This window comes from Arachis hypogaea, chromosome 8 (assembly GCF_003086295.3).
Source record: "Arachis hypogaea cultivar Tifrunner chromosome 8, arahy.Tifrunner.gnm2.J5K5, whole genome shotgun sequence".
Taxonomy (NCBI): domain Eukaryota; kingdom Viridiplantae; phylum Streptophyta; class Magnoliopsida; order Fabales; family Fabaceae; genus Arachis; species Arachis hypogaea.
Genome location: NC_092043.1, coordinates 43,259,640 through 43,287,350, shown reverse-complemented (window position 1 = coordinate 43,287,350; position 27,711 = coordinate 43,259,640). Strand labels below are relative to the sequence as shown.

Sequence of the window (27,711 nt, the reverse complement as noted above, 5' to 3'; positions counted from 1 at the left end):
CTGTGGGATTCCACTGCCCGCAAGGTAGTTGTCAGTAGAGATGTGATATTTGCAGAAGATGAATTGCAAAAAGAACAAGAAAATGACAGCACTATTAAAGAGATAACCACTGTTCAAATAGATGAAAAATGCAGAGAAGGTGATCTTTCTGAAGCAGAACCACAGCACGAAGAACAAGAAGCAGAGGCTAATGACATAGAAGTTCGTCGATCCACTCGACAAAGAAGAACACCATCATGGCACTCAAATTATGTTTTGACAAACCATGATGCATATTGTCTTTTGACAGAAGATGGAGAGCCAACAACTTTTATGGAGGCTATGCGCAATCCAGACGCTTCTATGTGGATGACAGCAATGCAAGAAGAAATTGAGGCATTACATAGGAACCATACCTGGAAACTTGTTGAACTTCCAGCAGGTCGGAAAGCCATTGGTAACAAATGGGTTTACAAGATCAAACGAGATAGTAATGATCAGGTGGAACGATATCGTGCAAGATTGGTTGTCAAGGGATATGCTCAGAAAGAAGGTATTGACTTCAATGAAATATTTTCTCCGGTGGTGAGACTAACTACTATTAGAGTAGTTTTGGCTATGTGTGCTGCATTTGATTTACATCTAGAGCAATTAGATGTAAAGACTGCTTTTCTTCATGGAGAACTTGAAGAAGAGATATATATGCTCCAACCAGAAGGTTTTGAAGAAAAAGGAAAAGAAAACTTGGTTTGCAGGTTAACTAAATCTCTGTACGGTCTAAAGCAGGCGCCAAGGTGTTGGTACAAGAGATTTGATTCTTTCATTATTAGCCTTGGATACAACAGACTTAGTTCAGATCATTGTACTTATTACAAGAGGTCTGGTGATAATGATTTCATCATTCTGCTGTTGTATGTGGATGACATGTTGGTGGTAGGTCCCAACAAAGATCAAATCCAAGAATTGAAGGCACAGTTGGCTAGGGAGTTTGATATGAAAGACTTGGGACCAGCAAATAAGATTTTAGGGATGCAAATTCACCGAGACAAAAAAAAAGATAGGAAGATTTGGCTATCGCAAAAGAATTATTTGAAGAAAATCTTGCAACGCTTCAATATGCAAGAATGTAAGCCAATTTCAACCCCACTTCCTATGAATTTCAAATTATCCTCAAGTATGTGCCCTAGTAGTGAAGCAGAGAGGATGGAAATGTCTCGAGTACCGTATGCATCAGCGGTGGGAAGCCTTATGTATGCCATGATCTGTACAAGGCCAGATATTGCTCAAGCAGTTGCGGTGGTAAGTCGATTTATGGCAGATCCGGGTAAAGAGCATTGGAATGTTGTTAAGAGGATCTTGAGATACATCAAAGGAACCTCAAATGTTGCATTATGTTTGGAGGATCAGAATTCATTGTCAATGGATATGTCGACTCAGACTTTGCAGGTGATCTTGATAAACGAAAATCTACTACAGGCTATGTGTTTACACTTGCAGGAGGAGCTGTGAGCTGGCTATCTAAATTACAGACTGTTGCAGCTTTATCTACTACAGAAGCTGAATATATGGCAGCTACACAAGCATGCAAGGAAGCTATTTGGATCCAAAGGTTGATAGAAGAACTCGGGCACAAACAACAGAAGATTTCTGTGTATTGTGATAGTCAGAGTGCCTTGCACATTGCAAGGAATCCTGCCTTTCATTCAAGAACAAAACACATTGGAGTACAATATCACTTTGTTCGGGAAGTAGTAGAAGAAGGAAGTGTTGATATGCAGAAGATTCACACTAAAGATAACCTAGCAGATGCCATGACAAAACCAATCAACACAGAAAAGTTTGAATGGTGTAGATCCTCATACGGCCTATGGAATACATGAGCAACATGAATTTTGAAAATTTATCAAAATTAGCTTTAAGTGGGAGATTGTGAAAATTAGTAAAGCTAATTTTAGAAAATATATAAATAAATAATAACTAAATAAAATGAGAGGTAATAAACAATCTTAATTTATAACCTTAGAATTTTAGTGGTTGAAAAAGAGAAGAATTATATACCTCTAATTGACGGATGGTTCATATTGAAGAGACTCACCTATAAATTGAGTTTTTCTTTAATTCATTTCAATCAAGTCATCCAGATAGAATAACATAAGATTTCTTTGAGTAGTTTTCTCCTATATTTGATAGAGAGAAGTGTGTTCTCCTTTTGTCAAGAGAGAGTGTTATTGTAGTCTCCTTGTGATAGAGAGAAGTTGTAATTCTCAAAGAAAATTATTCAATTATTTCCATATTTTATACAAATTTCTAATTTTTCATCTCTATATTTTGCTGTGTCATTTGTCTGGTACCTAACAGGTAAAACCATGGGTAAGGGTAGGTTTAGTTGGCCTAGTGGTGCAACCTATGAGGGTGATTTCAAAGATGGTCATATGGATGGTAAGGGTACTTATATTGGTTCATCTGGGGATACTTATAAGGGTTGTTGGGTAATGGATTTGAGACATGGAAATGGGACTCAAAGTTTTCCCAATGGGGATTTCTATGATGGGGAATGGAGGAAAGGGATGCAAAGTGGTCATGGTAGGTATCAATGGAAGAATGGGAACCATTACATTGGTCAATGGAGGCATGGTTTGTTCTCTGGGAATGGGACAATGATGTGGAGCAATGGGAATAGGTATGATGGTTGTTGGGAGGAGGGCTTGCCCAAAGGGAACGGAACCTTCCGCTGGGGCGATGGAAGCTTCTATGTTGGGGTTTGGAGTAAGGATCCAAAGGAACAGAGTGGGACTTATTATCCATCAGGATCTTGTGCTGGAAACTTGGAATGGGATCCTCAAGAGCTTTATTCAGTTGATTTGGATGAATGCAGGTTGTGGCCGTGCGAGAAGGTCGCCATTTACCCTTCGCACAAGACGTTGAATCCGGCCGGCTTGGAGGAGGAGGAGGAACCGACGTTTAAGAAGAGCGACGCCTGCGAGCGGCCGAGGTGGAAGTCCGTGGACGGAAGGCTTAGTAATTATAGCTCTGAAGATGGTTCTTCTTACTCTTATGATGGAAGTAGTTTGGGAAGTCCTCTTGTTGATCCTTTGCTTCCAAGAGCTCCCAATTTCAGGCTTAAGCCCCCTAAACGCCAAGGAGAGACTATATCTAAAGGTCATAAGAATTATGAACTCATGCTAAATTTGCAACTAGGTATCAGGTACTGATCATGCCTTTTTCTTCAAAAATTGGATCTTTTTAGCAGTAAACGTTACCAAAACATTTCTATCCATCTCACACTACTAACAAATATGCATCAGCATATTTTATTATGGAAAAATATCTGTTCCTTTACATGATTCTAATTTTAACTGTGTGGTTATTAATTTCTTGTGCCATAGCACAGACATGCTGTTGGAAGACCTGCTCCTAGTACATCTCTTGATCTAAAATCCTCTGCATTTGATCCCAAAGAAAAAGTATGGACAAAGTTTCCATCAGAAGGGTCCAAATACACACCACCTCACTCATCTTGTGAGTTTAAATGGAAAGACTATTGTCCGGTAGTGTTTAGGTGAGATTTTCAAGGATACCATAAATCTGTATTTGACTGTCCTTACGTTTTTCTTAAAAAAAAAATATTATGTTAGTTATGTGAACCATGATCACATCAGATTGTAACACCTTGTTAAGTGTGTTCTTGCAAATTATATCCTTCCAACAATTAATTATTATAACAATTAATTAATACTAAATAACGTAAGTTTTGACGATTTTTGGCTAATTTATTTTAATTATTAAACATTTTCGAAATTTTTTTCATTGTGTTAAATAAATATATTTGTTTGTTCAGATTTATCGATCATGATAACTCATAGTTTATTGAATATTTAAAATTTTCAGGGCTCTAAGAAAATTGTTCAAAGTTGATCCAGCTGATTATATGTTATCGTTATGTGGGAATGATGCCCTTCGGGAACTCTCATCGCCAGGAAAAAGTGGTAGCTTTTTTTATTTAACCCATGATGACCGATACATGATCAAGACCATGAAGAAAGCAGAATGTAAAGTGAGTTCCCTTTTAGTTAAGCTAGAATGAGCAAATTATCTTGGATTGACAATGAGTAATTAAATATCCACTAATTATCACTATCAAATAAATATACAAGTAATTACTATTTCTATAAGTATCAATTAAATGTCCAATTTTAAATTGGATTTGACTAACATGTATTTAAGAATACATTTAGAATAATAAATATATTAAAAATTTAAAATTTTATGTTTTATATAAAAAAAAATTAACTAATAACCTTAAAATCACATGTCTACTTAACCCCTTGTAAATATAAAAAAATATTTGAGAAACAATAAAAATCAATTTAAATCAGTCTAAAATTATTTTATTTTTTATTCATTAATTAACTCTAAAATAATAATATGTAATTTTAGATATTATTATATAGATAAAATTAAAAATATTAAATTAAATAAGATAATTTTAAATTATTATCTCTCTAACATTACTTTTAAATATTTACTTTTCCACTAATAATGGTCTATTTAGGAACTTTAGGTAACATTATTTGTCATTTTACCACTTATACTCTTATTCGATATAACTCATTTTGCAGTACATTTTCTCAATCCTATTAAATGATCTTCTAATGCTACTACTATTTATGCTAAGGACAACTTATTCAATTACATCATCGTTTTGTATAACTTTAATATTTTTTTTATTATTGTTTAAAATTAAACAACTAAAATGATACGGTAGAAAATAGACACTATGAATTAATTTGGATTGACTTTTGAGAAGAGTATTTATTTTTTTATTTTTTTAAAAAAAATTTCAACCGACAAAAATTATTTCACATTTGAATAGGCTTTTTAAAAAAAATTTTAAGTATTAAAAATATTTTTTTGTTTTTGCTTTTTTTAAATAAAAGTACTTTTTTTAAAAGACATATCCAAATAAGTTTTAAATTAAATAAAAGTATTTTATTTAAAAAAAACTTTTTTCATTAAAAAAGTCAATATAAACTAGACTTCAAATATTGCCTTTGATGCAATAGTCTTTTGCTTTGTTATTGATGTTATTTTTCTAGTGAATGATGAATTCATAACATGAATGTAGGTTTTTCTTAGAATGTTGCCTGGTTACTACAAACATGTTAGGGCTTTTGAGAACACTTTAGTCACCAAGTTTTTCGGCCTCCATTGTGTTAGATTAACGGGAACAGCTCAAAAAAAGGTAATGCCAAGGTGTGTAAAATCTTTTTACATTAGAATAAGAGTTTAATTTTACACAAATAATATAAAATATTTTACATGTATTTATCAAATTACATTATTTTTTAGATAATTATTCATACGATCAATATAAAAAATTATTATTTTATAAAACTGTTTTATACTAATAACACGTTAAATTAAATTCTTGGAATAATCACTAGAGAGAAAAGTATATTGATTATGTAGTATAAATTTCAGGTTCGATTTGTCATCATGGGAAATCTATTCTGTTCACAGTACCCCATCCATAGGCGCTTTGACTTAAAAGGTTCAACCTTTGGTCGAACAACTGATAAGCCTGAATCTGAAGTAGATCCTACCGTAACACTCAAGGACCTTGATCTAAATTATATATTTCGATTGCGGAAGGCTTGGTTTCAAGAATTTTGCAGGTATTTCTCACTCTGCGTTGCGTGGGCAACACGTATAATTATGTTATGTATATACTAAATAATAATTATAAAATTAATTATTCATATAAAATATATATTAAAATATAAAATATAGATGTATGACATATATGTATTTATATACATTATAACTTAGGATAGTGCATTTGTTTCTTATGATCAAACAATGATTTTACAATTTAATTTATTTGGATAATTAAAATTAATTATCTTAGGCATATATTAAAATAAGTCACTAATATAAAATATATATTAAAATATAAAATATATTAAAAATAAATTAAATTATATATTTATATACAAATATATAATAACTGATTTTGGAGTGCAAATAATATTTTTAAATTGAAATATTTATTTTAAATAGACGATACTCAATTATGTCTTAGAAAAAGGTGAAAATTATTTTATTTAATTTATATAAGTATGTCAAAACTGATTTTTATTTGAAAAAGCTAAAACAAACCCATCCTAATTTATGTGAAAAGTTTAAGAACCAACGATTTTAATTTATATTAGTCAACACTTTTATATATTTTTAATTAATACTTTTAAAAATATTCCTAGTCAAAAACAATAAATTGTATCGGTTTTGTAACATTATCAGTAATTTATATACACAGTCAATGTAAATAGATTTAATATAGATTTTCAATTGTGCATTTTTACGGCCCATAACTAGAATAGTTTGATGCTATGAGAGTAAAGTTATAGATTTAATAGAACCTTTTGAACGCAGGCAAGTGGATAGGGACTGTGACTTTCTTGAGCAGGAGAGGATTATGGATTATAGCTTGTTGGTTGGTCTTCACTTTCGGGGAATATCGTGTGGTGAAAATGTTACGCCTTCTTCTGGTCGCAGTTCAGGAACTCGAACCCCAACTGGTTATGCCTTGTCTTGCATGGATTTTCTTAAGTTATTTTGAACTTGAATGATTCCTAAATACATCAAGCTGTGTTGTAGGGAGTGGTAATAATTTCGATGATGGAGCCCTTCGCCTTTTTGGAGTCGACGTCGATCCCCTTGCAACAGATCCTAACCGGTAACTACAATATTGGTTTGCATTTACTGTTTTACTCATTCAATATAAATATTATAATTCAATCTAGAGAAAATGACAAATTAATCCCTGATGTTTTAAATTTTTGAGAATTTAAAAATATATTTAAATTTAAAATCTCTCCCATGTACGTATCTATATCGACCAGGTCAATACAATGGGAGTCACGTTTGATTTTTTTCATTGAACCTGATAGACCCAGGTGAACATGAAAGATCGATATGTCTATATTTTGAAAATGTCAGAATTTTAAATGTATTTTCAAATCTTGAAGGACTTAAATGTCCACGGATCAAAAAGTTAAGGATCTATTTAACTTTTTCTTAATTTTAACTTGAACAAGAGTTTAATTTCTGCATTTTTGCGCATTGAGTAAATGTCCTTTTCGATTCTTGATCATTTATTTAAAGGACAAATTGCTCTCTTACGATTCAAAAATTTTTAATTAGTCTTTAACAATTTAAGTAACTGGTGAACTGCAGATATATCAGAAACTGCTTAGTCTAATAATAAGAACTACTTAGACTAATTATTGGAATGGTTGAAGATTGGTTAGAAAATTTCAAATTGTGAAAATGCGAGTAAATAATCAGAGGCGGGAAAGGATATTTGCTCTTAATTTTTTATACTTAAAATTTTGTTCACCCTTGTTATTGATACTAAAGCCATAGGCAAGATTTTGCTATCAAAATTGTTACCTTGTCTGAAAATATTTGCATTACTTGTGTTGTATTAGGTGGATTCACTTAGGAATAAGCATGCCAGCACGAGCTGAATCTACAATGCGAAGAAGTAGCGTTAGTGAAACTCCTCAGCTGGTTGGAGAACCAACAGGGGAGTTATATGACATCATCATTTTCTTTGGTATTATAGACATATTACAAGACTATGACATAAGTAAAAAGATCGAGCACGCTTACAAATCCTTCCAGTACGATCCCACCTCCATCTCCGCCGTCGATCCAAGGCTATACTCTAGACGGTTTCGTGATTTCCTCTTCAGAGTTTTTGTAGAGGACAAGGTTTAGATTTCAAAATATGATCAGCACTAACCGGCAACACTGATTTCTACACACTAGTTGGAGGGTGTTTTGTTAAATACAGAATATAACACATTTCTCAACTTTAATTTCTTGATTTTTCCCTTTCCATCTTCAATACACCCCCCATTCCTCTTACACTTTGTGATTTCATTTTGATCATAGCATGTATGTTTTAGATTAGATCAATGTTGTTCAGAGTTAATTTTGCCTTATCTCCAATTGTAAATGAATCAACAAAAAGGGGGTCAGTAAACAACATTCGAAATTATTCTTTTTTGTTAACCTTTTTTCCCATCTTAACCTTATGTCTAAGGCTGAATAAAAATATAAAAAAGATGAGGTTGTGGTGGAATTATGTTTTTCTGTTACAGTCTCCGACGACCTCTTAGATGAGTATGAGAAGACTATGACATTTGAGCTATAACTCATTGACAATATTTACATGCATATGAAGTATATTCAAGAGAAGTGTTGTATGAGTTAGCCTTACTCATTTATTAATATTTACTATACTGCTGTTGAATTTGACCCACAAAAATTTTGTTAAAAGAAAATTATAACGTACTTTTAAAAAGAAATTATAAAATTTACAACAACTTTTTCCAAAAAAATTGTATCACATACCTATTTTCATATGGATCAAGTTATAGTACCCGTGTATCTATGCAACATAGATAAAATAAAAATACTGAATGTAAACTTAAGCAGCATCAATAATAATGTCTCTATTCTGATGCAATAGAATGGAACTAGCTAGGTCCATGTAACCAAAAACGATGAAACTAGGTCCCTGTGATTTTTATATGCAAAATATAAACATGCTACATATATAAGAGAAATTTTACAAAATAACAAAAGTAAAAGGCAACTTAGCAGTTAGCACATTTTTATGCCGTCCGTTTTCCCCTGCAAAACTGTAGAATGAACTGTCTTCAGAAGCTCATCATCGTCATCATGAGATTGATCCATCCCCTGTCATCCACAATTATTAGAATGTTTACCTGTTGCTGCTCCTCAACAAACAAAATCTTTTAAGTTTTACGTTTACTTTCAATTTTATTCTTAATTTCAAATATATTTCTATTATATTCTTGTAGTAACATTAATCAATGTCACTGATAATATAGGAAGTGATATTACTAAGTAGATAATAAGCACAACTTGAAATGAATGAGGTGAGCCTAATACACAACATCCCACCAAACCAACCATAGTATAAAAAGAGGAATGTTAGGGGTCCAGCAATTTTGGTGTTTTGTAACCATTAATTGGCCATCAATAGTGTTTTTAATGGTGTGAGATTACATCTAATGGTAGGAGATCACTCACTTTTGTTTTGATGGTTAAGTATTGGCAAAAAAACACAAAAATTGCTGGCCCCCTAAACTTTTCCGTATAAAAATTGTGTATAATGTTTTTTTTTATCACTGCTTATCAGAACAGGGTAAGATGTTTAAGAAAGAAAAGGAAAGAATTTCAGTAATTCACGTAATGGAAATAAAGTTGGAGGAAAAGAACCTTCCCAGTTCCCATGTCCTTAAGAAAAGCACTACTGTAATGAGTGAGGTGGATAGAAAAGAAGGTTTAGGTGATAAAGGAATGCCAAACAAAGTAGGAGGAAAATTGAATAAAAATAATAATAAGACAAATTCTTTGGTATATAGCTATAAGTTTGGTATCGAAATTGTCGAACTTGTCTTTTACAATAAATTTTAAATATTTAAAAATGATTTATTTTTTATATTTTTTAAATTAAATATTAACTTTTATTTTTTTTAATAAATTAAATAAATATATATAAACATCATAACATGTACATAATAATAATAATAATAGCAATGAAAATGGCAAAAGTGTAAAAAGGTAAAAGTATACTAAGATGGGGGGTGCTAGATCTGACATATGTAAACAAAGCTAGTTATGTCCCAAAATACTATATAAGTAAGGCACGGAATTTCCTCATCAATTGAATCATGAATCATGAATATAACTCAAACCTATAATAAATTAATAAAATGAATGTGGTAGTGGAAATGTAACAAACACTCTTGTTAATGGACAATCAAAGTGGGAGCAATCTTTCCTAGTTGTCCCTCCTCCTTTGATTGAAAATGACATTTCTTTTTATTATTATTATTATATATGAAGTGCCCATTATTTACTCGAGTCCCTCGCCCATGTTAAATCTTCAATATGAAATAAAGAAATGGCAAAAGAGAATGAAGGCTATGATGTTTTTATTTGGAAAGTGGACTACTACTCTTTTTGTTTTCCACCCTTAATTTATATATGCTATATCATTAGGGGTGACCACATAGATCCTTTTATTATGTTTCATTTTAAATTGATTTCCTAGCTAGTTCTTTTTCAATAGCTAAATTATAATTGGCGGAAATGCTACTACACATAGTGAAATGATCAAATGATGATGTACTAGAATTTTCTATGCTTTTGTAGTTTTGTTCATGAGTTTATGAAATCCCATGTGAATAGGTCATAGTTTTTTTTTTTTTTTTTGGTAATAGGTCTTAGTTATTAGCGTAGTTTATGTATAATATTTAATATTCTTGGTCCAATACCAAAAGAGTATTGTAGTATTTATCTAGCTAGGAAATTTTGTGTGTTTGTTTGTGGTGATGCTATGAACATTTTTTTTGTCTTCTTTCTTTAGATAGATTATCAATAAAATTACCAAAAACTAATAGTATAATAATATGTTAAAACAATTAATCAATGGAAAAGTTAAAAGCTAAAAGCAATTAAGAATTTTTATTTGCTTATTACTAGTAAAAAAAATTTGTGTATTATTAAATGCATTTAGCATGAACTTTATAAAAAATCAAAAGTTCAAAATTATTCAGTTTTAGTTTTCTTTTCTGATGAAAATTAATTTTAAAAATATTAATTTAATCTTCATATAAAATTAATAATTAAAAATTATTTGATAATAATCTAATCAACTTCTTATAAAGACTGAATAGGAATCTATACTTTTTTTTATGTATAATCTTTAATTATTACCATTATTATTGTTATATATAAAAAAAAGAATAATTATGATTACTTAGCAGTCTAGCACTCAATAAAAAATTTTCCACTATTAAATAATTTGGTGAATATAGAAATGACAAAATTTTTTGAAACGTGGAGATATTCGTGGGAACAGTCCCAAATAAGAACCTAAAGATGGAAATTTTTTTTTGCAAAAATAAAGATGGGTCAAAATTTTTTCGAGGCAAATATGAGAATCCAAGCAGAAATCTTTTTTCCGTCCTTACTAATTCCCTGAATTAATACATTTACTTAAATATTCTTAATAATTTATTTTTCATATTTATTTTTTAGTAATTTCACATACTATACATATATATTGAAAAATCTAACTCTAATTTTAAAAGTATCTTTCTTTTTCTCTATAACACTAACACTACGTTATTTCACTCTCCATTTATCCCAGAAGACCATAACTCACAAATCCCAATCTCCCATAGCGTCACAACCAAACCCCTAACCACTCCTACTCAATACTCATCGTGTCGTCACCTCTCGCCACTTTATTATCTCTGATCGCGGCATTCTTTCTCCTTTTTACTAATGCGCGACTGTGTCCTTGTATGTTGTTATAATGTTGTTTGATTTTATTTTTTAATTTTTCATTAAAACTTTCATATAAATAATCAATATAGAAAGATGGAAAATGGAGACCCACAAAAAATGGGAATCCACAAAGAATGAGGATTGGAGGTAATATTCTCCTATAGCGGAAATTGAGACGGAGATGGGGATCGAATCTGGGACAGAGACGAGGAGCGAGAAGGTATCCCGCCCCCGCCTTCCCGGTTGCCATCCCTAGGTGAATATCCAGATTCACTATTTCCAAGTGGCAACCTCCCCATAGTGAAAATATAAAAATCTTACTTAGCAACCAAGAACCAACAACATAACTACATAAGAATATGTAAAATCTTGGTGATGTTCATCAAATAATTGGCTATAATGTTTTTAGCAGTGTAGCAATAAATGGAGAATAATATATAAATCTTAATTTTGAGTAAACCTTGATGAATTCTGGTACCTTTTATTTGAAGAAGATTATATCAGCAAGCAGAAGCAGGGTAGGCACTGATTGGAACCCCAATTGGAGTTGGAGAGGAACATTCCCCATTGTTGTTGTTCTTCCCACTGTTTCCAAGTTGCAACACTGAAACACAAGGAACTTCATCATTCTTGCCATCAGCACCTTGATCATAAAGAAACCCTTTGAACACATGGCCACAAATGTGGACAGTGGCCAAGTATGTAATTTCATCTTCCCCATTGCCAATAGCAGACACTCTGTGGCACCTAAACGCCGCCGGGGCTCGAACGTGGCTCGGTAAAGATTGTTTGAATTCAGCATCTGCAATCCAAGAGAAATAACCATTTCTTAATTTGTGAGTTCAACCTCCAAATTTTGTGTAATGAAATTGTTATGGACTGTATTCTAGTATAGACAACTTGTAGAATAATTTACTAGTCACATTTTCATTCTTTTTTTCTTTCTCTTACAGAACCTAAATTCAATTTGTCAACACCAATTTTTTCTGTAAAGAAGAAAAAGTATATACTACTCAATTTCAAAATTGTTTCGGTTTGAAAGTTCTTAATCGATTTCCCATCGTCCAAATAATTGGTTTAAGCGGTTCTGCTAACAAAAGCCGTTTAGACTAATTACTTGAATGGAATCAGAAATCGAAAAAGAACATTGACTGAAATGAAAATCATGATCACCCTGGTGACAAGAGGTAGAATCCAAACTCTTAGTTGTGGTAGCATTAGAAGTTGAACTATGAGAGGTATTAGTAGTTGTAGTTGTTTGTGATGACCCAAAAGCTCTAAGCCTCTTATTAGCCCCAAGAGCAGCAGCAGCAACAACGGTGATATCACGTGCCCGGCGATGCGACACGGGGACCCACGTGCTCTTCACGTGAGTGCTGCAATCGTATCCACGCCCCTTGCAACAAGTCCTGCACCTCTTGTAACTGCAATCTTTCTTTGCCCTGTTGCCACAATCCTGGCACACCCTGAATTCAGGGCCGTAGATACTACTACCACCACCATCTCCGTTGTTGTTTCCCTCACCACCGCCGCCGTCGTGTTCTGAAACTTCAGGACACATCTTGAGGTTCCAGTAACTGTTATTGGTGGTGGTGGTGGCGGTGGTGGTGTTGGTCCCAACAAGAAGGTGTTGTTGGTCATGGTGAACGTTGTTATTGTTATCTTGTGGCATGCAGGGTGTGGCGGTTATGAGGGGGAAGATTCCAAGGCCAACGCTGAGTGATGATGGAGGAAAAGGAAGGTTATTGTTATTGTTATTGTTATTGTTATTGTCGTTGTTGTTGTTGGTATGGCCATGGCTATGGTGGTGGTCTTGTGAGATTATGGTTTGGCCTTGTTGGTGATGATGGTGAAGGGAATGGGTTGGTGCTATGAAAACTAGGTCTCTGAGGCCTAACATGTTCATTGAAAAAACAAAGAAAAAAGAAAGATCTTTTAGGCACTGATGAGTGGTGTTGTTTATAGAGAGAGAAAGAGATTGAGATTCTCTATATATGATTCTTCTTTTGCCTCTTTTTCTGTGATTTGAGTGGAAAAGATTTTGGATGATATGTTACTGCAGGTTTTCTTGTTTTCTGACACTGAAACTCTCACTTGTTTGGATGGGGAATTTAATGAGGGAAGAGTTCACTTTTGTTGCCTTGTTGGTGTTATTATTGTTATCATGTGTTGGCAACACTGCAAAGGAATTTGGGCCCTTTTGGATCTCTCACCAATCACTCACTACTGCAACTCACTGCAGTTTCAGATTCTTCGCTAGATAGCGCTTCTGCTTCCTTCCACCTTTTTTAAAGGAGTCATTATCATCCCCAAATTATTAGTTTTACCGGAAAGCTTGAGTTGCATACTCTCAATTTATTATTTTTCTTCTAAATATTTGAGATAAATATTAATATGTCAAAAGTAATTGGATAGGCTCATTAGTTAAAATATGGGAAATATTTTGGTGTATTGGGAGAAAATGGACTTATAGTGTGTATTACAAATAGATGGACGTGTCAGATGAAGGGGTAACACGCAGGGGGCGTGGTGCCTTCAACACGCAGGGGGCGTGGAGGCTACGTGGCACGCGCTGGTTGAGCCACTTAAGCAGCACGCAGGGGGCGTGCTGACGTGGCTGAATGTAGTTGCAGCACGTGGCAGCACGCAAGGGGCGTGGTGAATCAGCACGTGGGGGGCGTGATGACGTGTCAAAGCGTGATTGGCCAGGAAGTGCAGCATGTGGGGGGCGTGATGAGTCAGTACGCAGGGGCGTTCTGACACGTGTCAAAGCGTGATTGGTTGAGACAGGCAGCACTGCTCTATATAAAGAAGAGCTCGAGAGTGTTTTCCATAGTGAGTGAGATTTGAGTGTGTTGTGAGGATTCTTTGAGGTGGTGTAATGGAGGGAACTGCAAATTTGGTGGTGTATTGCAACGGGGAGATAATACGTAATACTCATGAGGGAGTGAGGTTTGTGTGCCAAAATCCGTTTTTGTTTGTGGTTCCCTGCACGATGACATTAATGGAGCTGCAGAACGGCCTCTGTCAAAGCATGGAGAATGGTACGTTAATGAGAGTGAGCAGAATTCTGTACCGAAATCCGGTTGTGGTTTTTGGTGGTCTAATACAGTTTGATGCCATGCCGATCACTGATGAAGCGAGTATGCAGAAGATGTTTCAAATTCACCAGCAGACTCAGATGCGACACCCACAGATTGAGGTGTACGTTGATTTTGAAACTGTAGAGGCAGTGGCGGTTTAGAATGATGTAGATATACATGATGATAGAGATGCAGTGTACCAAGGAATGAATAGGGACAGCGAAGATGATTTCGAAGCCACTTATGAGGCCGGCGACGAAGATGAGGATGGTAATGTGGGAGTTGAGGCAGCAGCAGAGAATGTAGTGGTGGGTCCGTCGAGCAGTCAACCGATGGACGTTCCACCTTTTATGCGTGAGTTGGATCTCGAGGCCATGCATGCACACGAGTTTCCAGAATATACAAACATAGGTACGTGGTCACTAAATAATAATTTTTTGTTAGTTTATACGTTCGAATGAGTAAAAAACAATGTTGTCTGAACCGGACCGGACTGAACCGGCCGGTTCGACCGGAAAATTGGTGAAGCAAATATTAAACCGGTCCGGTCCGTTAATTAAACCGAATAAGAAAACGAACCAGTAAAGATATGTAATTTATATTTTAACTTGAATATTCTTAAAATGTTAGTAAAGATATGTAATTTATAATTTAACTTGAATTTTTTTTACTATTTTTTAATTTTGTTGACATAGGCGTTGCCGATGGTAAGGACGGGGAGTTCCGGATTGGAATGGAATACAGTTCTAGAAAGTCGGTCGTCGCAGCAATTGGAAGTTTCACTATTGGTAAAGGAGTTGACTATGAGGTGTATGAGTCTGAGCCACAGACGTTCTATGCAAAATGCAAGATGTACGGGCGCAGATGTGACTGGCTTATCCGAGCTAGCTTGATACGGAAAAAAGGTTGTTGGGAGATACGAAGATACAACGGTAGCCACACGTGCATGATCGGAACAATTTCACAAGATCATTCGAAGTTGGACTCAGATACAGTTGCTGATGCTATAAGGCCATTGGTCGAGACGGACCCGTCCATCAAGGTGAAATCTATAATTGCGGAAGTCCAGTCAAGGTTCAACTATACCATTAGTTACCGAAAGGCTTGGTTGGCAAAGCAGAAGTCCATAGCCAACGTTTTCGGTAGTTGGGAGGATTCTTACCAAGCCTTGCCATGGTGGCTATCGGTCATGGTGCAGAAGATGCCTGGTTCAGTTGTCCAAATAGAAACACGACCACTATACAACGGGAATGAGGAGGCGCAAGGTGTAAAAATACTTCATCGTGTATTTTGGAGTTTCAATCCATGCATTAGGGCATTCAGACATTGCAAGCCGCTGGTTCAGGTTGACGGCACACACCTATACGGAAAATACAAAGGTACACTTCTAGTAGCTGTTGCACAAGATGGGAACCATAATATTGTGCCTATTGCCTTTGTCTTGGTGGAAGGGGAGACAGCTGATGCGTGGCACTTCTTTCTAAGGAATCTGCGAATGTATGTTGTTAGAAAAGATGGCGTGGGTATGATCTCAGACCGACATGAGTCAATACGGGCAGCAGTAAATCGTTCCGGTGGCGACTGGCAACCTCCAAGAGCATGGTGGATGTTTTGTATAAGACACATCGGCAGTAACTTCTTAAGGGCATTCAAAGTCCCTCACTTGCAAAAGCTTGTTGTCAACATAGGTTATTCAAGAACGGTGGAGGAGTACAATATCAACTATAAGAGGTTGGAAGAGCGAGGCGAGGCATATGCCAGGTGGTGCGATGCCATTGGACTCAGACATTGGGTATTGGCATTCGACGAAGGACATCGATGGGGCCATATGACAACGAACCTTGTCGAGTGCATTAACTCAGTCTTGAAGGGTGCATTAACTCTTGTCGCATGGGCATATGCAGTCGACTTGTCTGTGAATAAGGTCGACCCTAACAAACAGAAGATATGACATCTGACGTATCTCCTGATAGACTCGTCAGTGTCCAACTGCTCTGCGTCTCTAATACGTCGAACCCATCCAAGCTTTATATAAGACTTCGCATTACCACTGACTGATGGCTCACGACCGAATATCTCTATGCCCTGACTTTGAACGAACTCGCCACTACTATCTGTCCATCCACTGACAGCCGCTCCATCAATGGGTAGTCCGAATATATGAGCCACATCCTCTAATGTCACTGTAACCTCACCGATCGACAATACAAAGGTGTGAGTTTCAGGCCTCCACCTTTCAACCAGAGCCGCTAACATGGGGTGAAATCCTCTTATGACTCCAATTCTAGACACATGGTAGAATCCCGTGGCGCGTAAGTAGTTCTCCACTATCGGATTCCACGTCTGTGGCGGATCCAGTTTACGCACCAACAAATTCCGATTAGGCTGCATCAACAAAGATATCTGTTACATTATTTAAATAATAATCATTATAAATATATTAATAAACATTGACATATTTATTTTAATATCTTATTTATTAAAATATTTAACATAGCTTATCTATTTATTTATTTATTTTTTAAAAATTTTAATTCCTTATTTATTATAATATTTATGTTTTAATTTTTCATAATATTATTTATTAATTAACATACACATATTTATGTTAAAAAATTCAAATTTTTTACTACTTAAAAAATTTATACATACATTTATTAGTATGCAAACCGTAAATATATATATATATATTATATTATATTATATTATATTGTTACTATTTGTATATTATTATTATTATTATTATTATTATTATTATTATTATTATTATTATTATTATTATTATTATATTTTTAAATTGATATAAATGAGCGATTTTTTTTTTACTCATGCATGAAAATTTTTCTACTTTTTTTGCAACATAGATTTCTTTGTTTATTAACAGACCATGTACTTATTTTACTATAGCATTTTAATATTTTATTGTAAAAAATATATATTTTATTATAAAATTTTTATTACATTACATAATATACAGTTTATTATATTATAGTTTTTTTATATCATATAATTAATCTCAAAATAAAAAAAAATATATATATACGTTACTATATTAAATAAAAAAAATAGAAAATTAAAATACAATAAAGATATAATGTACCAACTTACATAAATTAGATGATCCAAATAATTTATAATATGTTCTTCCGGAGCACAGTAATTACGAACCATCTTTTAAAATAAAGACAAAAAAATTTTTCCTCCTATTTTCCAATGTTCCTATTTTTTCCGCTGCAACCTTCTTTGTCCTCTTTCTTGATCTCTAATCTCTCTTGTATTCTTCCACACACTCTCTCTTCAGCAACCTTCTCCTACTCTCAAGCAATATACAATGATCCCAACATGGAATATAGAGTGATCAAGAGTGATCAAGAGGCTCCTTATATATAGAGCCCCGTTTCTGCTTGTTGCTTCCCGAGTAGACATTGTCTCCTGCATGGAAGACCGCTTTGGAAATCTGCGCTGCCACCTCCACCACGTCCCCCCGTGGTGTCAGCCTTCTGCATGGCTGCCAAGTCACCACGCCCCCTGCGTGGTGCTTGGGCGATGACACGCGGCCTCACCACACCCCTTGCGTGGTGCTTGGGCGATGACACGCGGCCTCAGCACGCCCCCTGCGTGGTGCTCCGGTGATGACACGCGGCTTGGCTGCTTGGACAGCACGCCCCCTGCGTGGTGGCTGCTACCCCCACCCGACGGTAAATCACCCCACTTCCCAATAATCTCCCAAAACACCAACCACTTCTCCATATGAAAAATAATTTCCGTAATTGGATATTGTTTTTATTTTTAATTTCATAAAAAATACTATGAGATGACAGAAATTATTTTTAATATAAAAAGAGAATTGGTGTTTTGGTTGAATATTGACATTTGAAGTATATTACAGTATTGTGAAAATTATTCAACACATCCCCACGTGTTGGCCAACACGCTCCTATGTGTTGGCCAGAATGTTGCCATGTGTTGCACCACGCCCCCAGGTGTTGACTTCCCACAAAAAAAATCCACCCATTAGAAATTACACTAAATACTCTCATTTTCAACAAAAACACCAATATTTTTTTCATACAAAAAAAAATTAGCCATCAGATGATGATGTATATATTCTCATATTTTTTTTAAGGAGAATACTAAATAAACAATGACTATTTTGAACAATATGAACAACCACCAATCAAATAAAAATACATTACATTCTAATTTAATGCTACTAATTTAAATTTACTCTTTTAACCTTATTAATCCACATTATTCACACATTGTTCAATAATGTTATTGGTTACCTATACTTTTCCTTTTTTTAATTTAGTAACGAAGAACATAGTCTTCCATAGGTAAATGAATATAATAGCCATAAAAGTGTAAAAGAATATTATAATATTTTCAATCTTTTATATTTTAATTTCTAACTATACTACATATATATTAAAATCAATCACTAAAATTAACCATTATATAAAATATATATTAAAATACAAATAGATATTAAAAATAAATTAAATCATGCATGTATTTATACACAAATATATTAATAGTTTTTGTTTCATTTCTGTTATTTTTCTTGTTGTACAGTTTATGTAATCACCTTTGTTAATATTTTTTTAAGAGTTAATAATGATTGTGATAATACTGAATCAATTTTAAAATATTTTGACAAAAAAAAATAATAAAATGACATTTATTCTAGCTTGATTTTATGGGCATAAGAAAGTCATGGTTGCAATAGACTTGCTACTTACCCCAAAAGTATGTAGCTTGGAGTTTGAATCATGAACATTGACTCCAAAGTCTTAGCTCCACCGTAATTACCACTACGCATTTTTATGATTCTTACTCTATGCATTGCGAAAATTTTATATAGTGACAAATTTTGTGAATGAGTCTAATCCTTTCGGAACAGCATGCTCTAAGCATGTACTATTGTTTTTGGTACACTATGTGACAGAAACCGTTTTAAACATGTACTTGGACATAAAATGTGTCTAGATATTATTTTGATTTTCCAATGTACCAAAAGAAGAAAGAGTGATAATTTGTAGTTTATATATTATTTAATTAATTAGATTTGATGGTATGAAATACTTTTATTATTCCAAAATTTATCATTTCAAAAGTTTACACATGGGCCTTTTGTTAGTGATAGTTTTGGGCAACTGATCCAGAAGTTCTTTAAACTAAGGCCTCTGTTTTTATGAGAATCTTTTTGGCTCTACTAAAGAGGTTGTTGTCAATTGCTTGAGACTTTCTTGTTTTTCCTTTGAGCACTTTGGCTTGTACTAGGCTTACTACATTAGTTACCTTTGCAAAAGTGAAGTCAGTAATTTTTAGTATAAATTCTTTCAAGGCGTCAGGATCAGAAGATTTTCAAGATTTCTTTTTAAAATTGGGATATAGTAAGTGCTGAGATCTAGAGGATTATTATGACTTCTTTTTAAGGTGAATTGCTAAATTTTAAAATTATGAAAACTCTCATTATTCTTATTCATAAAGTGGATAATCTTATCATCACGAAAGATTTTAGACCTATCAGCTTGTGTAATGTGATTTACAAGATTATCATAGAGATTGTTAGTCCAATTTAGGGTAATTTTTTTCCGAATTAGGGCATTCCTAAAAATATTCTAGCTTCGTTCTGGGTCAGACGTTTTTGTCCACTTTATGAAGCATACTAAATCTACTAAAGCTAATTTTGCTTTTAAAATTGATCTTAAAAAAGTTTATAATAGAGTAGATTGGAAGTTTCTTAAATATACTCTCAATAATTTTTTGCTTTCCTAGTATAGTTACGAGGCTTATTATGTCTTGTGTTAGAGCATTTTTGCTTTCTATCCTTTGGAATGGCAATGACAGTTTTACTTCTAAAAAATGTTTGAGACAGGATGATCTAATATCGCGTTATTTGTTTGTCATTTGTATGGAGAGCCTTTCTTGTTATATATCTCAAAATGTGGATGAGGGTGTTTGGAAGCTGTTTTCTGTTTTTAGGAGTGGCCTAAAATTTTTTCGTTTGATGTATTTGCAGATGATTTACTGTTGTTCTATAAAGCTATTAAGTCTCAAGTTCAAACCATGATTCACTCTTTGAGTGTTTTTTGTGAGGCTTTAGGGATAAAATTTAATCTTGATAAGTCTAAAGTCCTTTGTTCTAAAAATATTTCAACTCACATGAGGAATGTTTTTAAAGTTGTTTCTTCTATTAGATTTGTTTTGAACTTAGAAAAATATCTTACTGTGACTCTTAATCATTCTCGGACTTCCAAGACATCCTTTTATAGGGTGATTGAGATGGTTAGAGAAAGACTAACAAGTTAGAAGGGCAAGCTTCTTAATAGAACAAGAAGATTGTGCTTAATTAACTCTGTAACTACTTCTCTTTCTATCTATCACATGCATGTTCTCTCCTTTTTAATCTTGGTTTGTGATAAATTATCTTCCATGATGTGTCAGTTTTTTTAGAAGGGACATTCTAATGGTAAGGGCCTCAGCTTGGTTAACTGACAAAAAGTGATTAGTCCTAAGAAGTTTAGCGGATTAGGTTTCGGAATCTATCTTGTGCTAACTTATTTTTACTTGAAAAACTTATATAGCCAGCTATTTCTTTATCTGAATAAGCCTTGGGTGGCTCTTATGAGGTCGAAGCATCTACAGAAGAAGGGTAATTTTGACAGTTCTCCTCCCAGAAATGCTTCTCGTATTTGAAAGAGCATATGTAAAGCTTTTGCAACTCTCAAAGAAGACTTTTTCTAGTGTAATAGTTCATCTAATCAATCTTTTGGTTTGATAAGTGAAGACTTGTGGATCCAATTGTAAAAGAACTCTCCTATGTTCACATTTCAAATTCTCTTTTAACTAGTTAGGATGTTTTGCATGATGGGAGGCGAGCCCTTAATAGGATTTATGCCCTTATTCCTGAGGAGGTTAAACAATGCTTGGAATATTACACTCTAGACCTACAAGTTGGGGAACATCGTGGTTGGATTTGGCGTGCCTCGGCCTTAAAATCTTATTCTGGAAATAGTGGGTACAGTTGATTGTTAAAAAGAAAGATCAGCCGGGTAGAAGGAGAGAATTGTCTGTGGATTTGGAAGCATCATATCCCGAAAAAATACAAACTCTTGATATGGCTCTATCTTCACAACGTTATTCCTATGGTGGATTTCAGTTATAAGTGTGGTTTAGCTACTTCTAATATACGTCACAGATGTAACATTGCTCCTGAAACTATTTTGCACTGTCTTAGAGATTATCCCAAGGCTAATATGATTTGGAATGGTCTAGGCCTCACTACAACAAAACTTAGACTATCTTTTTGGTTAAAAGATAGCCGCAAGGATGATAATTTCGCTCTTTTCTTCTCGGCTATTTTGGTGGATTTGGCATGATAGGAATAATGAGCATTTTAACTCTGATGAGCTTTGGAATATTGGTAGTGTGATTAGTTTGATTAGAGGGTCAGCTAGGGAGTTGCACACTATTTTTACCGTGCATCAATCCTTAAGTCATCCCCCTATTTGTCCTCCCTCTGTTGATGCTGTTAAAATTAATTGTGATGTTAGTCTTTGTAGTTGAAATGGTACTGTTGATTTTGGTTGTATTCTTCATAATTATGATAGGTGTTGGTTGAAGAATTATAGTGGTTTCATTGAAACTGGTAGTGTTCTTCGAATAGAACTTTATACTATTTGGAAGGATCTTTTCTTGCTTGAGATTGTGATTATCAGGAAGTGTTGTGTGCAATAGATTGCTTAGAAGCTTTCTCTTTGCTGTAAAAAAAGGAGGCTTCGTGATATTATGCAAGAGCATAATTTGGTGAGCAAAGTCCAAGATATCTTGACATAGGACTGAAGAGCTAGTATTTCTAATATTCTGAAAACTGGACCAGACTGGCCAGTTCAACCGGGTTAACCGAAAATCAGTCACCTAGTCGATCCGATACACCTGTAAAACCACCCTGCAAAAAATTAGCAAAAAAACCAGCCGAACCGGTGCTTAACCGGTGAACTGGACAAACCGGCCAGGTTTCAGTAGGCACCAGTTCTCCCCCTAGGTCACTAAACGACGTTGTTTGGCGCTGAAAAAAAGAAGGCTGAAATGAAGTCTGAATGCATTACAGCCACTTTCCAACCCGAATCTCTTCGAAAAAGACTCATGGTCACCTCCCACTCTCAACCCTAATCTCTTCGACCTTCTGCCTACGAAGGACAACCGCCACTGTCAAATGATACAGGCGCCGAAGCCAAAGCGCCACTGTCGCGGGTCGAAGCCTCACCGTCGCGGGTCGTCGCCTCACCGTCGCGGGTCGAAGCCTCACTATCGAGGGTCGTCGGCTCGTTGTCGTCACCGTCACTGAAGCGTCGTTGTCTGGCTTTGGCCTTCTGTGCTCTTCTGCTGTTAGTTCTGGCTCTTCTTATGTTCTTCTATTTTTCATTTTTTCAATCTTTTTGAATTTTTGTTTTGAGTACTGTGGTTTTTTCAATTAAATTTTTATGCAGAGAAGAATTTAGGGCAGATTTAAAGTAGGTTCATGTTCTTCATATGCAGAGTTCTTCTGCTCCCTTATTCTGTTTTTTATTTTTTTATTTTGTTTATTATATGATCAATCATTCTGTAATGTTAAATAAATTTGATGTATGTTCAATTTTAGAATTCTGCTCTGTTGATGTAGGTTCAATTTTTTCAATTCTACTCTGTTGAATTAACTAGATGAATTGCTGAATTTAATTATGTTGAATTCCATATGAAGTGTATGAATTATGAATTGATATATTGGTCTAGATTCTGGATTGCTGTCATTTTGAATTTAGATGGAACAGTCGCAAAATGATCAGCAACAACAACATAATGCTGTACAAGAATCTCAGACAGGTTCCTCTCGAGGAAAATCTGACCTGACTTGAAAATATTTCACTTTGAAGTATGATAAAAATCATAAGGCACAATGTACATGTATCTTTTATTTGAATACTTATAATGGAGGGGGAATATATAGGATGAAATATCATCTTGTGAAAATTTCTAGACAAATTAAAGTATGTAACAAAGTCACTGAAGAAGTTGAACTTCAATTCAAAAGGATTATGATGGAAAAAAAAGATGAAAAAAGGAAAATTTAAGGAGGAGTCTTATGGTGGGGAAACACATGCACTCAAAATGGTGAGTGACATAGCAAACTTTGTTTCTTTCCGTAAAAATACATGTCATTAATATTGATTTTTTACTGAGTTTTTTTTTCTATTTTATTAGATGGAGGAGACATAGAAGTTGAAGTGGAGATGCATGATGTTGTAATTGAATTCTCAAATACTTATTTTAGTGGTATTTCTGAAGATGCTGGCTTTGAATTACCTGTTTATGATGGAGACATCGGAACACTTAATGATGATTATGACTTCTGATGAGTAGTGTCTTTGTTTAGTTGAAGTATTGTTTGTTGAATATTGTTTCTTTTGCTTGCAAAAATTGCGTTTATTATTTATGTAAGTTTTTATTTCTTTAGTTATAAATTTTGATATTTGAAATTGTTTATGACCTTTTAATGATAAATTATATATTGTTCATTTTGTGAAATTGTTAATTTTTTAATTTTATTAGTTTAAAAATTATAGAATTTAACTTTTTAAAATTATGCATTAAATTTTTTATAATTTTATTCTATATTTAATTAAATTGATTCAATCACGATTCAATCCCAGTTGAATCATTGAACCATTAAACCAATTACTTGACCGATTCAATGACCAATCTGATTCTCGCAACATTGAGTATTTCTTTGATCCAGAAATTAGTCAATGGTGCGGCTGACTTCATTGCTAAGAAAGCTTTGTTGAATGCGGACCATCATGTGAAATACCTGCAACTTTGGGGTGAATTTTTTCATCTAATTTCTTTTGATTGAAACTTTGTCATGTGATTTGTTTTTTTTTTTAATCTTTGTTGTTAGTTTTCTTTTATCTTTAATCAACCAAAAGAAAAAAAACATAAACTGAAAAGAAAACAAAAAGAAGAAAAAAAAAAATCACTCCTTCTTTTTTTGTGGTGGATGAGGATAAAGACTAGCAACGAGCAATGTTGCTAAGTTGGGTGACATGTTAACTGTTAAGGTAAGCATCACTAAATCATTCAAATGCTATTGATGTATGGTTTGAGATCTTTAAAAAAGGGTTGGCAACAAGGTGGGGGACCAACCTATGAAGTTGAGTATGGAATCATATAAATGGTGGATCAGAAAATTTTACCACCTCAAATAAACAACACGGAACCACAAACTTTATATGAGTCTATATAGGTCATGATCACAGCCCTAACCCTAACTCTACCTCTAGCAAGTTGCCAATAAATAGATTTGCCTTATTGGAAACAATTAGCCCGGATCCCCTGTGGCTATGGCCTATACTCTAATATAGGCACCTAAGTCTCACTACATAAACAAAGTTGGCCCATTTCTTTAAATTTGGCCAACTGGATTGATAGTGACGTGGCATAATGACATACAATTGTTTCCAATATAATATACTCATACTAATTACTTTGGTTTTTAAATTTCAGTGAATTAATTAAATTTGTAAGTTGGTCTTTTAATGGCTCAAGTTAGTCTCTCATAAAATTTGCAAGTTAGTCTTTATAAAGTTTTAATAATTAAAACAAAATTGTTTCTCATAAAAAAAATATTTTTGGTTCAAAAAAAGAAAAAATATACAATTTATTTAGTGTTTTTATTCTCTGAATTTTGTTAGTGATTTTAAGAATAATAAATATAAAAAATATTTAAAATCTTTTCCTCATTCGTAACTGGAGACGTATTTCGAGTTTGTCATTGAATGTTGGTATATATGTTCTTTTGCAAAATTAATTTTTATTAAAATTTGATTGATATTAATATAATTTGTGGCTGGATATTTTTCTATAAACATATTATAGAATGAATGTTATTTGAATGACAATTATCAAAATTACTTTTGAGCATAAAATTACTATAAAGGACACGATTTTTTACATTTTTATTTGATTTATATATTTTAATTTAACTTTCAACATTTCAAGACATACGGTTAATTTATATGAATATTATAATTCACAAGTTTAAATTTTAAAATACTTGAATAATTTTATTTTTACTATTAAAATATAAATACTTCTAATATTTACAACAAAATTTGGATGTATGTACATCCTTATGCATATCTTCTTAGTTCTTACCTTTGTTTTTTTTTTATATAAAAAAAAATCGTTTTGAAATGGCTTTAATGCAAATATAATGATCAATATTTTTTTCCCCCCAAAAAAAGACAAGTTCTTCATGATTTCTATTTGTTGCAAGTTGAGTAATATAAGTTACAAATTTACAATAGGTGAAGGTCAGATTCGGAAAGTTAAAATCCACATCTTACTTTAGAGTATAGGCAACGGAAAAATTATAATGTCAAGGCAAGCTTTTTTTAGTTTTTTAAAGAAAAGGAATATTTAATTAAAATCTGAATTCACGTTGATGGATATTGATGAAAAATATCCAAACATAAAGAATTAAAGATACATCATTTCTAAAACTATAAAAATAGGTTTAGATGACTCGATCGAACATGACACATTATATAACTATTTATTAACATCACACTCAATATCTCCAGTTTTGTCTTTTCTGAGAATTCAGATCTTCAACATTTGAATTCAGAGTTTGAGAGTTTTAAGAGTAAGCAAGCTACGAGGCCATGCCTATTATAGTCACTTAGTCAATCCAAGCATGTTAATTTTATAGAATTCAATTGCGGGCTATATATCAAATCTTTTCTATACAATTGAATGACTTAGTTTTATTATTATTAGAGTTTAAACATTCTAGAAACTGTATTCTTAATCATTTCTAAAATGTACTCTCTAATATTATGTTACCATAAATTAATTTCATATTAAATTTTGTATTTTTAAGTTATTAAACAGTAAAATGAAAAATCTGCTACTAGTGTAATCCAAATTAGCTCATGATTATTAGAAGAATGCATGATATATTATTTTGACTAATTTTTATATACTGATAATGATATAAAATGATTTTACTCTCTATTAGTTGAAAAATTGAGGATAAAATCTATGCATATTGACAAGGTAAAAAGTGTCTTATTATCAACCAATAAAAATGTGAAAAACATGCTAGATAATTATGACAGTGGGTTATTATTTAGAATCATTTGGCACTTTCTTAAATCTCTATTGTTCATTAGCTAGCTTGACTCTGTAAAATTATCGAATAATATCATGCCTAAAAGTTAAATCATATTAAAATTATACGAATAGTATTTAAATGTAATAGGCAGTTCTTTTACAGTTTTATTAATTATCAAACAAAACATTGTTATAATAAAATGCTTATAAAATATTAAATTTACTATAATATTTTTTTGTTTTTGTTAGAAACAAGAGACTAAACTGGAGAAAGGATGGTATATTATTGAGTGTGTTCAAGTTGTCTACTCAAGTTGTCTAGAATGATACAATATGAAAGGATATTTATAAGTACTGAGAGAATGGTAATAACGTAATCTCCTATAATAAATATTTAGATGTACTAAATAATACTAATCGATCCTAATTGATCATAATAATATTCTAACAGTTTTAAACCATGATTTTTCATGTCACATTTAAAAACTATGACTACATATAGATAATGATATTTTTTCTATAATCACGATTTTCAACCTTTGTTTTAGAAAATAATTTGTCACAGAACTTTAAATAAACCTAACAATGGATATTAATTAAAAGTCAAGATTTTGAATAATAATTTTTTTTAATAGAATTATTTTTAGTTTTAGATTGTTTTTATGTCGCATTTAAAAACTGACTTAAAATTATCTATATTCATAATTTTTTAAAAATTGTAACCAAAAAAATTTATAATCATAATTTTAAATTGCAACTTAAAAAAATCTATAGCCACCTCTTAAATCGAACCTGAAATGATTTTTAAACTATGTTTGGATGAGTGGAATTTAGAAGAAAAAAAAATGTAAAAGATGAAATGGGATGAAAATTCAATTTTCTTTTATTTAGATCACAAAAGAAATTGAATGAAAAACAAAAAAGATATGTGGGGCTATATAAAAATTTTCTCCTCAACCTTGCCAAAAAAATTGGTGGAAAAGGAGAAACATAATTAAATTTCCATATTTACCCTTTTGGTTTTAATAATTTTAATATATTATTATAATAAAAATTTATATTTAAATATTATATATATTAGATAAATAATTTAGAT

The 27,711-nt window shown here is 32.9% G+C and overlaps 2 protein-coding genes and 1 long non-coding RNA gene across 4 annotated transcripts; 1 reads left to right on the top strand and 2 right to left on the bottom strand.

The window, feature by feature from the left end:
• Nucleotides 1–2,299: 2,299 nt before the first annotated feature.
• On the top strand, nucleotides 2,300–6,598 carry LOC112705395 (phosphatidylinositol 4-phosphate 5-kinase 6-like). The gene is made up of 6 exons (XM_072201355.1): nucleotides 2,300–3,184; nucleotides 3,371–3,538; nucleotides 3,868–4,033; nucleotides 5,105–5,221; nucleotides 5,461–5,654; nucleotides 6,412–6,598. The coding sequence occupies exons 1-6, from the start codon at nucleotides 2,346–2,348 to the stop codon at nucleotides 6,596–6,598; spliced, it is 1,671 nt and encodes a 556-aa protein (XP_072057456.1). The 5' UTR covers nucleotides 2,300–2,345.
• Nucleotides 6,307–7,790, bottom strand: LOC140174862 (uncharacterized). The gene is made up of 3 exons (XR_011864875.1): nucleotides 7,654–7,790; nucleotides 7,432–7,510; nucleotides 6,307–6,719 (listed from the first exon to the last, which is right to left on the bottom strand). It is a non-coding gene; the product is annotated as an uncharacterized lncRNA (long non-coding RNA).
• A 583-nt stretch (nucleotides 7,791–8,373) lies between these two features.
• On the bottom strand, nucleotides 8,374–13,701 carry LOC112707610 (protein LATERAL ROOT PRIMORDIUM 1). Of its 2 annotated transcripts, none has more exons than XM_025759418.3 (3): nucleotides 12,574–13,701; nucleotides 11,852–12,175; nucleotides 8,374–8,748 (listed from the first exon to the last, which is right to left on the bottom strand). In XM_025759418.3, the coding sequence occupies exons 1-2, from the start codon at nucleotides 13,277–13,279 to the stop codon at nucleotides 11,874–11,876; spliced, it is 1,008 nt and encodes a 335-aa protein (XP_025615203.1). In that variant the 5' UTR covers nucleotides 13,280–13,701; the 3' UTR covers nucleotides 8,374–8,748; nucleotides 11,852–11,873. The 2 variants fall into 2 exon arrangements, with proteins under 2 accessions (XP_025615203.1, XP_025615202.1); XM_025759417.3 differs by having other exon boundaries at nucleotides 12,547–13,668.
• Nucleotides 13,702–27,711: the final 14,010 nt, after the last annotated feature.

Coding starts and splice junctions, on each gene's coding strand:
- LOC112705395 (XM_072201355.1), top strand. CDS start 2,346: ATGGGTAAGGGTAGGTTTAGTTGGCCTAGTGGTGCAACCTATGAGGGT. Junction 5,222..5,460: donor CGGGAACAGCTCAAAAAAAG/GTAATGCCAAGG, acceptor TATAAATTTCAG/GTTCGATTTGTCATCATGGG. Junction 5,655..6,411: donor TGGTTTCAAGAATTTTGCAG/GTATTTCTCACT, acceptor TTTTGAACGCAG/GCAAGTGGATAGGGACTGTG.
- LOC112707610 (XM_025759417.3), bottom strand. CDS start 13,279: ATGAACATGTTAGGCCTCAGAGACCTAGTTTTCATAGCACCAACCCAT. Junction 12,176..12,546: donor TTCTACCTCTTGTCACCAGG/GTGATCATGATT, acceptor CTTGGATTGCAG/ATGCTGAATTCAAACAATCT.